The 14,684-nt window shown below is 36.6% G+C and overlaps 1 protein-coding gene across 1 annotated transcript; it reads left to right on the top strand.

Moving 5' to 3' along the window:
- Positions 1-5,258: 5,258 nt before the first annotated feature.
- On the top strand, positions 5,259-5,736 carry LOC131244131 (polypyrimidine tract-binding protein homolog 3-like). Its single transcript, XM_058243784.1, has 3 exons — positions 5,259-5,326; positions 5,422-5,493; positions 5,605-5,736. The coding sequence occupies exons 1-3, from the start codon at positions 5,270-5,272 to the stop codon at positions 5,734-5,736; spliced, it is 261 nt and encodes an 86-aa protein (XP_058099767.1). The 5' UTR covers positions 5,259-5,269.
- Positions 5,737-14,684: the final 8,948 nt, after the last annotated feature.

Below are 14,684 nucleotides of genomic sequence, written 5' to 3'. Positions count from 1 at the left end.
TTTTAATTTTATATCGACAATTATTTGTATTCATTTATTCTTTTCTCTTTTCTTTCAGATTTTTTTTCATTCCTTTTCAAACTTTTTCAATATTTTCACCATACAAGACCCTTTTTGTCGATCTCCTATTTTTTTAACTGGTTCTTTTCTTCTTTTAAGGTGGATAACATTCTCCAAGCTCAATTCTCAATATCTTTCAATTATCATCATACTAACAATCAGAAAATCTAGTACTATTCACAGAAAGCAAATTGAATGTGTCTTATGATTTAGATTAACATGATATTCAAACCTCTTGGTAATCTATTAAGTGCAAGAACTTTAAGTGATAGATTACTTAGATGATCAAACTCCAAAAGTTTAAAATTCAATTTCTATCTTATCATTATATTGAAAACAGTCTTAAGTACACAATTCATCACTTCCAAATGGATAAACATTGAAAATTTATCAAAACATTTACAAATTTTGCTTAAAACTGAGAAAACACTGATTAGTTTACCTAATCCCCAACCTAAAATCTACATTGTCCTTAATGTAAAAGAAATAAGCATGATTTGCAAAAGAGATAGCGTAATTAGAGGAAAAGTGATGAAAAGATAGTACCTGATGAAGAAATTTTGAGGCTTTTTCCAAAGGATCTCAGCATGAATGTAGGTTAGCACAAGAATTAAACAATCAAAAATCAAACTATCCTAAACAAACGGAAAGCAAACTATCCTAAAATAGCAAAAGCAAACTATCCCAGTCTTAAATTCTATGAAAGTAATAAACTTAACTATACCGCCGTTAGACTAAGAGGTCAATCTTGGTAAACAGGACCAATTAGAGGTATGGACATGTCATCTGAATCAAATTTCTCAACAAATGGCTTCAACTGATATCCATTTACTTTGAATTCATTGTCATTGTTCAGATTCTTTATCTCAACAGCCACTACCAAAAAAATGAGTAAAGGCCACGGACTATAGAGATCTATAGCTACGGCTTTAATCTGTAGCTAATTAGCTACGGATTTAATCCGTAGCTAAAACATACTTAATCTGTAGCTAAAACATACCTCCCCATGGGACCTTATTAGAGACTGACGATGCTTAAGGGGCTCCATGGGGCCCATTGCAATATATTTATTTTATCTAATCGGTCCATCAATTTTGAAATATTATTGCAGTACATGAGTCCAATAATTAGAAAGATCAAAAGTCTAAGTGGACCACACCATGAGAAAAAATGAAAAAATAAATTTATATCGTTAATATTTGGTGTGGTCCACCTATATCTTAGATCTGACTCATTTTTTGGATAAACCCTAAAAATGAGCCGTTAAAATGAATGGATGAACTGGATAATTAACATACAGGATGGTGGGCCCCACATGTCCTAAAATAAATCACCCCTAAAATCTCATCCGCGAACCTCTCCCGCGCACCCCATTTCACAAAAGCAGTTCCCTCGCGCTCCCCCATTTCACGAAAGTAATTCCCTCTCTCTCTCTCTCTCTCTTGCCCGCCTGCGACTCACCCTCCCTCTCCCTGTCTCCTCTCTCTCTCTCTCTCTCTCTCTCTCTCTCTCTCTCGCACTCAACCCTCTCTCGATCTCTCGCGTTCCTTCACCATCTCTTTATCTCTCAGCCCCATTTCCCTCTCTGTTTCCCAACCTCTCTGTCTCTCTCGCTAGGGTTTTCAAAACCCCCTTTCGCTGCAAAAAGGAGAAGAAGAAGGAGAAGGAGAAGAAGAACGGTTAGTCTCTCTCTCTCTGAGATGGATCAAAAATCCCAATGAAGTTTTAATTTATTGCAGCTGCCGATGGCCACTTATGATGTGGGGAGATCTGGATGGAGTAATAAAATGTACAAATATACTTCTTTGGGTGATGGGTTTCAGCGACTAGGTCACCGGATTTAATGGTGTGGTTTGTCGGAATTAATGGTGTTGGGGTCTTATGAGAGAATGGAGCATAGGCTTTTCACGGCTGGAGACTCTTCATGTAATAGGTATACTTTTCTTTCCTTGATTTATCTTCACCTTGTATTATTCATGGGTTAATTTGAGACTAGATAGACTGCTGCTCAAGTAATGATTTGAGTATTGCCTGCACGGTTGGAATTTTGTAGGAATGTGGGTTGATTTGATTGATTTTTGTAAGATATGCATCTCTTTTATGGTCTTTATGTAAACAAAATCCAGATGAATTTCAATCACACATTATCTGACATGGGAGCCATGTTAGATTAAGTCGGGTTTCGGTTTATTCTGGGAAATGGAATGCATTTGTATTATTTGGCACATTCCCACCAGACAACAGAAACATGGATCCCATATCAGAAACTGTTGGTGATTGGAAATCAGAATCCTTCTGGATTTTGTCAACACAAACAGACCCTTCTATAGCCATCTATCTAGATCAATTGTAATTGGGAGTTGGAATTGTACATAATCTATTTATATATCATAAAATGAATGAGATTTGATGCATTTATTTGAAATGGACCACTGAATTTTACTCCGTACATCTTAGGATTTTGGTTGAGCATGTTATGCAGGAAATGGGCCACGCTCTAATAGTACTGGTAACAAGGTGATAGCGTTTTGCTGATTGTTGCACTCTGTTTTCACTCGATATTTGAGGGCATTGCAATTGGAGCTGTAGGTAAGATGAGATACATGCATAAAGATGCAACTGCCTTGCAAAGCATGCTAGCAGTTCAGAGAAAGGTGAATCGGTTTGTGAATTTTTTATGCTGTTTTAACACAATGTCAAAAGTGGTGTTTAGAGATGAAACCCCTGCATCAATCTGAAATGAGGGTTTTGAGCCCTGTTTGGATACCAGCTGCAATTGCCGGTTTGGTAGTCACCTATGATTTAGGTGACAAATTGACTAGACCCCAAAACCCAAATATATTTAGATATCTTTGTAGAGCTTTTATACAGTTTTGACATAAGTGTAAACATTCCCTGGAAAATGTACTAGAAATTACAAAAAAAGGGCTAACTTGTCAAAAAGCAAGACCCATGGAGGAAGAAAATCAAAATGGGTCTAGACTAATGTGATAGTCCATGACCATTTATAAAATGGTGGTGAATCTTTGGTTGTAGATGTGGGATAGTCGTAGTTTGTAGTTTTCAGTTATAGGAATGCATGAAACATCCATGGAAACCTGTCTATCAACACTAGTTTGTAGTTTTTCAGTGATTGGAATGCATGAAACATTGATGGAAACTTGTCTATCAACACATGGACATGCATATTTGCTCATTCAGGGCCTATTTCAACGCATCCTCAAAAGGGGCATTTTGATGGCTAATTGCTGTCTTGAGCCAACCTCCATGGATTCATTTCTGCCAACTCTGTTGGGTCAAATGGGAGCTAAAAAAATCCACTCGCTGATTGGTTTTTGGCAAGTCGAGAAGGTCGACCCAGGAAAAAAAAAGAGCCACTTAGCAGACCAGGTGTACTTAAAATATCCATATAAGGTGACCCACCTTCTATCTCTCTAGTGTTTATAAACATGGTGATAGTGCTTGCACTGGTCTTGCTGGTTTGGAAAAGATATCAAAACCAAACATCCAAAGGCCAAGATGACAGGTTTGGATCTCCTTGTGGAGCTTGCAAGTTCCTAAGAAGGAAGTGTTCTTTGGAACTTACATTTAAATCATTATCTCATCCAAAGGCCAAGATGACATGTTTGGAAAAATATGTTTCACTAAGTTAACTTACATTTACATCATTATCTCATTTTTTCCTTATATATTTCGATATTTATTCTTTAAATGTTTATGATTATGATTGGGTGGGTAGCTGAAAGCCCTACCAACTGTCATCCATGATTTGCCAGTAACTCCAAATGCTACCTCAATAACAGAAGAATAGTTCTCTTATATGTTTGAATATTTTCAAATCTTTCATGATTCCACAGGCAATTATTCATCCAGAAGCAATCATTTTTAAATATTTGATTTGTTAGCTAGTTTAGGCAGCCTTTATTGGGGAATGTAATGCATCATGAATGCCAAGAAGCTGGAGTTGGAGTATTCATGTATTTGAAGTGTTACTTAAATGGTTCAAGAGAATCTATGTTAACCTTTGTCTTTGCAGAGAATTGGTTCCATTTCTAATTAATGATTTTTATAATCAAAAGGATGTTGCAGGAAATGAACCTAGAAGATGAAGCATTTTAATGGTTATTCATTGACTTTTTTACATCTTGGAAATGACCTAGAAGATGAAGCTGAGGAAGATGGTGCCAATGTTGATCTTGACTCATGAAGGAAGGGGAAGTGTGTCGTTCTATAAACATCTACAAGCCAAGTGAGTTTGGATTTCTTTTTTCATTGATTCAGTATCTCTTGGATTGCTTTATCTGGATTAGACTACAGAGTTTCCCTTTTTGACACAGTGTCAAAAGGTTAATCTATTGGTTAATGTAATTTAGCAATTAGTAGTTTGTATTGTCTGGTGCAATGTGATTTTTGTATGGTCCATCATACCATCCATAACAGGGCCACTAGATGCATGGTGTACAGATCTCATCTTCTTCATGTGTGCCACTTTATGTGACTGTTGAGGTATACATGGAAGGCCAATGGAAGCTACTAACACCATCCTCATTATAAAATCCTAATAGTGAGCTGCCATCAGAGAAACTCTGACATGTTCAAAAACTCAAGAACTTAGATTCGATGTTCAGTCGGGTCTTAAAGTGATTAGATCTTACTGTACATTTGATAACATGTATACTTATATGTTGTTGGTTTTGATGATGCTAATTATCTATGATATGTAAAAACAGATGGTGGTGAGAAAATAAACCCACACTCAAAGGGCTGGGATCATCTGATTTAGCCCACCCTTTTTTGTAGTCTTTGTGAGATGGCATGTAATAACCTTGTTGCATGCCATGCCACCTAATTTGCGATTCCCTTAATTGAAAGTTTTGATTGTTCATTAATTCAAAAGGTCTCTCCATGGACATGGATTGGCTGGAATCTTCTGTGGGTAGAGTGTCTAGTTTCTAGCAGCGGTCTAGATCTAGAGTGTCTAGTTACCACCATATGTACGGTCGGATCAATGAAAGTTGGGCTTACATGGCCCTCATCTATAAAGATTATTGGTTTTTTCCCTAACTTTATATGTTGAAGTAAATTACATGAATTGGTAGTGATTGTTTTTCTTTACATTGAATTCAACTATATTTTACCTATATGTAAATAGTAAATAGTGAAATTCCTGGATTCTCTACCATTTTGCTTGCTGCAGAGATCTGCTAAGATGACAGAGCCTTCTAAGCTTATTCATGTCCGAAACGTTGGCCATGAAATATCTGAGGTATTTCAAACCATCTCTTTGTATTTTGAGCGTTGAAACTCTAATTGCAATTTGTCTTCACAGTTGTTGCCTTTGCACCTGTTTCTGTTTTTCAGAGTGATCTGCTTCAGCTAGTGCATCCTTTTGGAGTTGTCACTAAGCTTGTGATGTTACGTGCCAAAGATCAGGTTTTCTTTCTGGGGTCCTAGTTGTTTGGAACTCTATAGTTATTACATGCATGCTTATGCTCCTAGACTGCCTGCATTTAGTTGTTTGATCTATATCTGCCAATTTGTCAGCCTCTTCTTCAGATGCAAGACATGGCTTCTGTCGTCAATGCAACCGGTTTTAGGTACTCAGTCCCCAATGGACCTAATTGTACTGGGTTTTTGTATAGGTGTTTCATTTGTTTGTTGCTTGAGCCATTCTAGGTAACCCATCCTAAATGGACCATAAAAAATAGATGGAAGATCTTTCAATCCAAATTTCAGGCTGGAGATATTTGTTGAACTGCCTAATGCAAGTGTTGGGGTCCTAGCCTCTGTTTGAACATGTATGATCATGGGAGTAGTAGCCTCAACTGTCTACTACAATCTTAAGCTAAGGCATCCCACTCTAGATATGCCCTTCATAGACAACGACTTGGCATTGCTTTTCCAACCGATGCCTATGCTTGGAATCAGTATTGGAGTCGCTTTCAATGTGGTTTTTCCTTCATCCAGTTTGAAGCAGTATTGGAGTCATGACTCTAACTCTCATCTGTTTCTTGCCTTTGAAACTTAACCAGTGGTGCAATGTTGTTTGGTGGAAATTCAGCCTTTGAAACTTGCCTCATTTTGTCACATTATTCAAATTGAGTGCATTTGCTTTGACCTGTTTATCTAGTTTCAGTTTATAGGCCACCGATCAAATGGTTAAGATTGTTTTCATCAGTGATATCCATTTTAACCTTTTGTGCATCTTTCTGTGAAAAGATTTTGGTCCATTTCTTCCCCCATCTATCCATAAGACACCAGTCACCTAGCACTTGATCTTACATATCCTCAAGATACTGGCATGACAACAACTCTCCTAAGATCTAGAATCTTACAATGCACTTCAATTGCTAAAGAAACAAATATTTAAAGCCTTTTTCACACTTTAAAACAATGGGTTTCCTTTAAATTTTCTCCAAGCTGACTACCGAAGGGAATTCTGTAAGCTAACAATGGTGAGCTCAAGATGAATCTTAGGCTTTCCATTTTCCTTTATTTTGTATTTGACCTTCCTTTTTTTGGCAATGAACATATTGCCATCTTGTCTTTAGAATTTCATCAGAGCTTTTACTTATGCGGAAGATGAGTTTGTGGTTGATAGAAATTAAATGTAAAAGTTGATTTTTGTTTTTCGTTATTTTTTTTCCTTTAAGATTTATGTTTCCTTAGAGGGTGTGGAGCAAGAGAAGGTGGAAACTGTTTTCAAGCCAATGTTTGTTGATATTAAATTCCATGGCATTCAAGGGAAGAATTACCATTGTGCCATACTGAAGTTGAACAAGGAGATTGTGCCTGAGCAATGCAAGGTGGTTGTTAAGCCCAACCAAGTCATTGTCACAGTCTAAAGCTTCAAAAGGGAATTGGCTTGATTCACACTTAAAAGATGATAAGGTAAATGCCAGTTTTTCATTTCCTCTTTCTTATTGTAAACCAACAATATCTTTGCATCAATACCATGGAGTTTAATAAACTAAATGTGTACCAGGCGATGTTGGGTCATTGTTGAATCTTGAGGAGGCTCAGAGACTTGTTCTTGCTCGCCTTCTCTCCCTTTACATCACTTTCAAGATAGGGAAGAAGTGGAAGACATAAGAGATGCTTGGGGACCAACACTTCTATATACAAGGGACTCTTAAGAACATTCAGCCCATCAAGGTTCCTTAGCCCTCAAGTCTCTATTCTTTTAGAATGCCCACACTTGCTAAGACCCCACCACATGAGTGTCTATGATCAGCCCATACTATGTAGGATATGATCAAATCATAAGTGGGGCTCACAAACATGCTCATTAGTTAAGATCCAACAACTTGATTCAATCTATTTAATCAAATCATTGATCTATGGTGGCCCACTAAACGGACAATAGTCTTACATTCTCCTCTTGAGCCACATAGATCGATGCTTTACTTGTAAAAATGAGTTAAGTGTTAACTGACAATAGTCTTGGTATTGATTCCCTAGTGGGGGTGGCTAACAGTGAAGTGTTAACTGACAGTGGGGTGTACTAACAAGCTATAAAAAAATTAATTTTTTTTTTTTAAAAAAAGGAGTTTGGAAATATTTTTTTTTATTCAATTTTCTCATACCATGGAGGAATCCAGGCCATTTTAGGATGCAGTCCCAAAACTCAATCAGATCCAAATTTCAAGTGAAACACACAAGATCTTGTTTTTAGCACGATATAACTTTGTGTTTAGCATCTCCAAACTTTAGTGTCAGGTTGATTTTGTCCAAGAGGTTTATATGGTACCTAGCTTGTTGTTTGGTTTTTGGTTTAGAAACTTGACACTTACACATGCTTCATATTAGTCGAAGCTCGAATTGTTTTAATTTTTAAATCTTGTTAATTTTGAAAAGCTTCTCCATATTTATCTTTTTCATTTGAATGCATTTCAAATTGTATTGGATGAAATCAAGGTTTTATTGATGTTAAGTTTTACCTACTTGTCTCCTCTTTTATTCAACTATGGAATGTGGGTTTTTTGCGTGTGTGTGTGTGGTTTCTTTTGCAAGAATAATACTTGATTTATATTTGATTCCAGGTAGATCTCCTTTTGTCATATGGCTATGAAGATGACTTAAAAGCCCTTATCCCACATGTCCCTCGACACTACCAATGCCTTCTCATGTCTGCTACTTTAAGGTATGGTATCTCAATTCTGTGTACTGGATTTGAAAGCTCATTCCTTTTCATTCATCACTTACTACTACCAGCTTTTAAAGTTCATATCTATGTTCTTGTACTACTTTAAAAAAAAGTTCTTGGAATACTTTAATGGCTGTCAATGTCAATAGCCTTAAATGGTCATGTAGAAGAAATCAATTATACCTATTTACAAGTGCGGACATGGTCCGATGATCCAGCTTGTTGATCTGATGGACCACACCTTGGATGGAATGTGCTCCAACCAATTCTGGTTAATTTTTAACTAAGTTACTGATTAAAGTCAGCCAAGTTGGATGGAGTCGATCTGACTGGGCCAGGTTTTTAGTACACGACAGTTTTCAGGATACTGCGTTAGTTGTAGTTTATCAGCTAACTTAGGAAACTGTGCACAGGTTGCAAGCTGGGGTGCTTATCTGTTGAAAAGAAATGTATTGGCAATGTCCTTTGCACTGAGGGACTCACACGAGGCACAAGTGCAATTTGCTTTGGAAAGAGGTGTGCCTACCAAGGTACCCCTATTACTAAACTTGTTGCCGCTGCATGCGATTGGAACTTGGAACCGTAGGGAGCAACCTAGATCTAAGTCTCTTCATAACTTTTTATTGATTTTATGCATGTCTTCTATATTCTAGGACTTTTCTGGCAGTTGCTAGTTGACCTTCCAGCACTGATACAACCAGATATGGTTATTCATCTGGGATTTCTTTCTGATGGATCTACTTACACTTGTTTACATCAAGAAAATCTTAGCTCCGGAAAACATCTATTAACATCCTTTTGGAACTCAAGACTATAAAAGATATTCATAAGATACTGATGTGTGATGCTCTTCACACTGTGATTGATTGACCTCATTGGTGGAGCCTGTACTTCTCTTCTTATAATTCTTCTAAAAATGTCAACAGTGACCAGATTTGGTGTTATCTATTAATACCTTTAAAGTATATGGATCTCTAATAACTTCAACTTCCAAGAAGCATTTAATTTGGCAGGGTGCTATTTGCTTTAAAGTACAGGTGGATGTTGTACATTCCTGTATTGATTACTCAAGCATGACGGTTATGCGCATTTCTGGTTTTATGGTTTTACTTGTACATTCCTGTATTGATTACTCAAGCATCTGGTACGTCTCTTGTCAAGAATGCACATGTGTAGTTCATCAAACAATACATTATGTGATATCGTGTGCATGATATCTATGTTGTAATTTCCCTCATGTATTTTGCTTAAAATCCATGTTTATGCATGATTCTCATGCATTAACATGGATTTGGGCTAAAAAAGATCGAAATGAAAAATTTGAGAAAACAGAGGAGATTTTCTTTTATAAAGTAAGTATTTGGGACCAAGTGGTTACGTATTTGCTCCATTAAATTTGCTCAAAATTAATGGAGCAGACCCGGATGTGCGTCGGAGCTATCCGGATGAGCGGGTGTCCCTGGAAGGTGGGAATCGCTGTTATGACCATGATGAAGCTGTCCATTTCCTATGGACAGCATTGGAGGGGCTTGGCCATTTGGATAGGCCGTGTTTATGTATTTGATTGAAATTAATGGAGCGGACTCGGATGTGCGTCGGAGCTATTCGGAAGAGCGGGGTTCCCTGGAAAGAGGGAACCGCTATTATGACCATGATGAAGCTATCCATTTTTTATGGACAGCATTGGAGGGGCCTGACATTTATGTCGGATGGCCGTATTTATATCTGTATTTGCTTTGCAGGGACCATACCCTTAACCTAAACCAAAACCTAAACTTGAACCTATACCTAAACTTGAAAACCCAAACATAAACCCGATCCCGAACCCAAACCCGATTTCCTAAACCTAAACCTTAACCTATTCTCAATTCCCTAAACCTATGTCTTATAACCTGAACCTAAACCTAAACCTAAACCTAAACCTTAACTTATACCTATAACCTATAACCTAAACCAAAACCCATGACCTAAAACCTTAACCTATAACCTAAACCTCAACCTTAACTTAAACCTATAACCTAAACCTGAACATATAACCTTAACCTAAAACCTAAAACCTAAACCTAAACCCATAACCTAAATGTATTCTCAATTCCCTAAACTTAAACCTACACCTAATCCTAATCTTAACTCCCTAACCTAAACCTATACCTAAACTTGAAAACCCAAACATAAACCCCATCCCGAACCCAAACCCGATTTCCTAAACGTAAACCTTAACCTATTCTCAATTCCCTAAACCTATGTCTTATAACCTAAACCTAAACCTAAACCTAAACCTAAACCTTAACTTATACCTATAACCTATAACCTAAACCAAAACCCATAACCTAAAACCTTAACCTATGACCCAAAACCTCAACCTTAACTTAAACCTATAACCTAAACCTGAACATATAACCTTAACCTAAAACCTAAACCTAAACCGATAACCTAAATGTATTCTCAATTCCCTAAACTTAAACCTACACCTAATCCTAATCTTAACTCCCTAACCTAAACCTATACCTAAACTTGAAAACCCTAAACCTTGACCTATAACCTAACCTAAACCTATACTTATAACCCCAAAACCTATTACCTAAACCCATTCTCAAATCCAAAACCTATAACCTAAACCTGAACCTATTATCAAATCCCAAGACTTATAACCTAAACCATAACCAAAACCTATAACCTAAACCCGAACCCATTCTCAAATCCCCAAAACCCAAACCGACACCTAAACCTAAACCTAAACCTATAACCTAACCTCAACCTAGACGTAAACCTAAACCTATAGCCTAAACTCAAATCCCTAAACCTTAACCTAGACCTAGACCTAAACCTAAACCTATAGCCTAAACTCAAATCCTAAAACCTTAACCGATAACCTAACCTAAACCTATACTTATAACCTAAAACTATTCCCAAATCCCAAAACCTATTACCTAAACCTAAACCTAAACCTAAACCTATAACCTAAACTCAATTCCCTAAACCTCAACCTAAACTTAAACCTAAACCTATAACCTAAACTCAAATCCCTAAACCTCAACCTAGACCTAATCCTAAACCTATAGCCTAAGCTCAAATCCCTAAACCTTGACCTATAACCTAACCTAAACCTATACTTATAACCTAAAACTATTCCCAAATCCCAAAACCTATTACCTAAACCTAAACCTAAACCTAAACCTATAACCTAAACTCAATTCCCTAAACCTCAACCTAGACCTAAACCTAAACCTATAGCCTAAACTCAAATCCCTAAACCTTAACCTATAACCTAACCTAAACTTATACTTAAAACCTAAAACTATTCCTAAATCCTAAAACCTATTCCCTAAACCAAAACCAAAACCTATAACCTAAACCCGAACCCATTCTCAAATCCCAAAACCCAAACCTCAACCTAAACCTAAACCTAAACCTATAACCTAAACTCAATTCCCTAAACCTCAACCTAGACCTAATCCTAAACCTATAGCCTAAACTCAAATCCCTAAACCTTGACCTATAACCTAACCTAAACCTATACTTATAACCTAAAACTATTCCCAAATCCCAAAACCTATTACCTAAACCCATTCTCAAATCCATAACCTATAACCTAAACCTGAACCCATTATCAAATCCCAAGACCTATAACCTAAACCAAAACCAAAACCTATAACCTAAACCCGAACCCATCCTCAAATCCCCAAAATCCAAACCGACACCTAAACCTAAACTTAAACCTAAACCTATAACCTAACCTCAACCTAGACCTAAACCTAAACCTATAGCCTAAACTCAAATCCCTAAACCTTAACCTAGACCTAGACCTAAACCTAAACCTATAGCCTAAACTCAAATCCCAAAACCTTAACCTATAACCTAACCTAAACCTATACTTATAACCTAAAACTATTCCCAAATCCCAAAACCTATTACCTAAACCTAAACCTAAACCTAAACCTATAACCTAAACTCAATTCCCTAAACCTCAACCTAGACCTAAACCTAAACCTATAGCCTAAACTCAAATCCCTAAACCTTAACCTCTAACCTAACCTAAACTTATACTTAAAACCTAAAACTATTCCCAAATCCCAAAACCTATTCCCTAAACCAAAACCAAAACCTATAACCTAAACCCGAACCCATTCTCAAATCCCAAAACCTAAACCTCAACCTAAACCTAAACCTAAACCTATAACCTAAACTCAATTCCCTAAACCTCAACCTAGACCTAATCCTAAACCTATAACCTAAACTCAAATCCCAAAACCTTAACCTATAACCTAACCTAAACCTATACTTATAACCTAAAACTATTCCCAAATCCCAAAACCTATTACCTAAACCTAAACCTAAACTTAAACCTATAACCTAAACTCAATTCCCTAAACCTCAACCTAAACCTAAACCTAAACCTATAACCTAAAATCAATTCCCTAAACCTCAACCTAGACCTAATCCTAAACCTATAGCCTAAACTCAAATCCCTAAACCTTGACCTATAACCTAACCTAAACCTATACTTATAACCTAAAACTATTCCCAAATCCCAAAACCTATTACCTAAACCCATTCTCAAATCCAAAACCTATAACCTAAACCTGAACCCATTATCAAATCCCAAGACCTATAACCTAAACCTAAACCTGAACCCATTATCAAATCCCAAGACCTATAACCTAAACCAAAACCAAAACCTATAACCTAAACCCGAACCCATTCTCAAATCCCCTAAACCCAAACTGACACCTAAACCTAAACCTATAACCTAATCTCAACCTAGACCTAAACCTAAACTTATAGACTAAACTCAAATCCCTAAACCTTAACCTAGACCTAGACCTAAACCTAAACCTATAGCCTAAACTCAAATCCCAAAACCTTAACCTATAACCTAACCTAAACCTATACTTATAACCTAAAACTATTCCCAATTCCCAAAACCTATTACCTAAACCTAAACCTAAACCTAAACCTATAACCTAAACTCAATTCCCTAAACCTCAACCTAAACCTAAACCTAAACCTATAACCTAAACTCAATTCCCTAAACCTCAACCTAGACCTAATCCTAAACCTATAGCCTAAACTCAAATCCCTAAACCTTGACCTATAACCTAACCTAAACCTATACTTATAACCTAAAACTATTCCCAAATCCCAAAACCTATTACCTAAACCTAAACCTAAACCTAAACCTATAACCTAAACTCAATTCTCTAAACCTCAACCTAGACCTAAACCTAAACCTATAGCCTAAACTCAAATCCCTAAACCTTAACCTATAACCTAACCTAAACTTATACTTAAAACCTAAAACTATTCCCAAATCCCAAAACCTATTCCCTAAACTAAAACCAAAACCTATAACCTAAACCCGAACCCATTCTCAAATCCCAAAACCCAAACCTCAACCTAAACCTAAACCTAAACCTATAACCTAAACTCAATTCCCTAAACCTCAACTTTGACCTAATCCTAAACCTATAACCTAAACTCAAATCCCAAAACCTTAACCTATAACCTAACCTAAACCTATACTTATAACCTAAAACTATTCCCAAATCCCAAAACCTATTACCTAAACCTAAACCTAAACCTATAACCTAAACTCAATTCCCTAAACCTCAACCTAAACCTAAACCTAAACCTATAACCTAAACTCAATTCCCTAAACCTCAACCTAGACCTAATCCTAAACCTATGACCTAAACTCAAATCCCAAAACCTTAACCTATAACCTAACCTAAACCTATACTTATAACCTAAAACTATTCCTAAATCCCAAAACCTATTACCTAAACCTAAACCTATAACCTAAACTCAATTCCCTAAACCTCAACCTAGACCTAATCCTAAACCTATAGCCTAAAATCAAATCCCTAAACCTTGACCTATAACCTAAACCTATCCCTATAACCTAACCTAAACCTATACTTATAACCTATAACCTAACCTAAACCTTGACCTATCCCTATACCCAAACCTACACCTCATCCTAATCTCAACTCCCTAACCTAAACCTAAACTTGAAAGCCCAAACCTAAACCCGATCCCAAACCCGAACCCGATTTCCTAAACCTAAACCTTAACCTGTAATCAAGTTCCCAAAAGCTATAACCTATAACCTAAACCTTAACCTAAACCTAAACCAAAACCTATAGCCTAAACCTTAACCTATAACCTAAACTTATTTATAACCTATAGCCTAACCTTAACCTAAACCTATAACCTAAACCTAAACCAAACCTAAACCTATAATCATATGGTGAGACCATTTCTTTTGTATCAATTTCATTCCTCTTTGAGTTTTTTTTTAATTCATTAAAAAAAAAAATGGTTATACGTGATGCACTTCTTTCACTGTCTTTCTTTTCTCTAATGGGCATTCTAATTTATGAATGACATGACTGTTTGTAGGATGATGGAATATACGAAGCTGCTGAAATTCGGTGAAGTCGAGCACATTTCTCTAATGAAGCCAAAGATTTGTATT

The sequence above is a fragment of the Magnolia sinica genome, chromosome 4, assembly GCF_029962835.1.
Source record: "Magnolia sinica isolate HGM2019 chromosome 4, MsV1, whole genome shotgun sequence".
NCBI lineage: Eukaryota > Viridiplantae > Streptophyta > Magnoliopsida > Magnoliales > Magnoliaceae > Magnolia > Magnolia sinica.
Note: the sequence above shows the minus strand (reverse complement) of the source record. Positions and strands in the feature narration are given on the sequence as shown.

Bases quoted from the DNA above. Each gene is read 5' to 3' on its own strand.
- LOC131244131 (XM_058243784.1), top strand. From the start codon at position 5,270: ATGACAGAGCCTTCTAAGCTTATTCATGTCCGAAACGTTGGCCATGAA. The intron at 5,327-5,421 runs GTATTTCAAACC...TCTGTTTTTCAG, and splicing joins TTGGCCATGAAATATCTGAG to AGTGATCTGCTTCAGCTAGT. The intron at 5,494-5,604 runs GTTTTCTTTCTG...CCAATTTGTCAG, and splicing joins TGTTACGTGCCAAAGATCAG to CCTCTTCTTCAGATGCAAGA.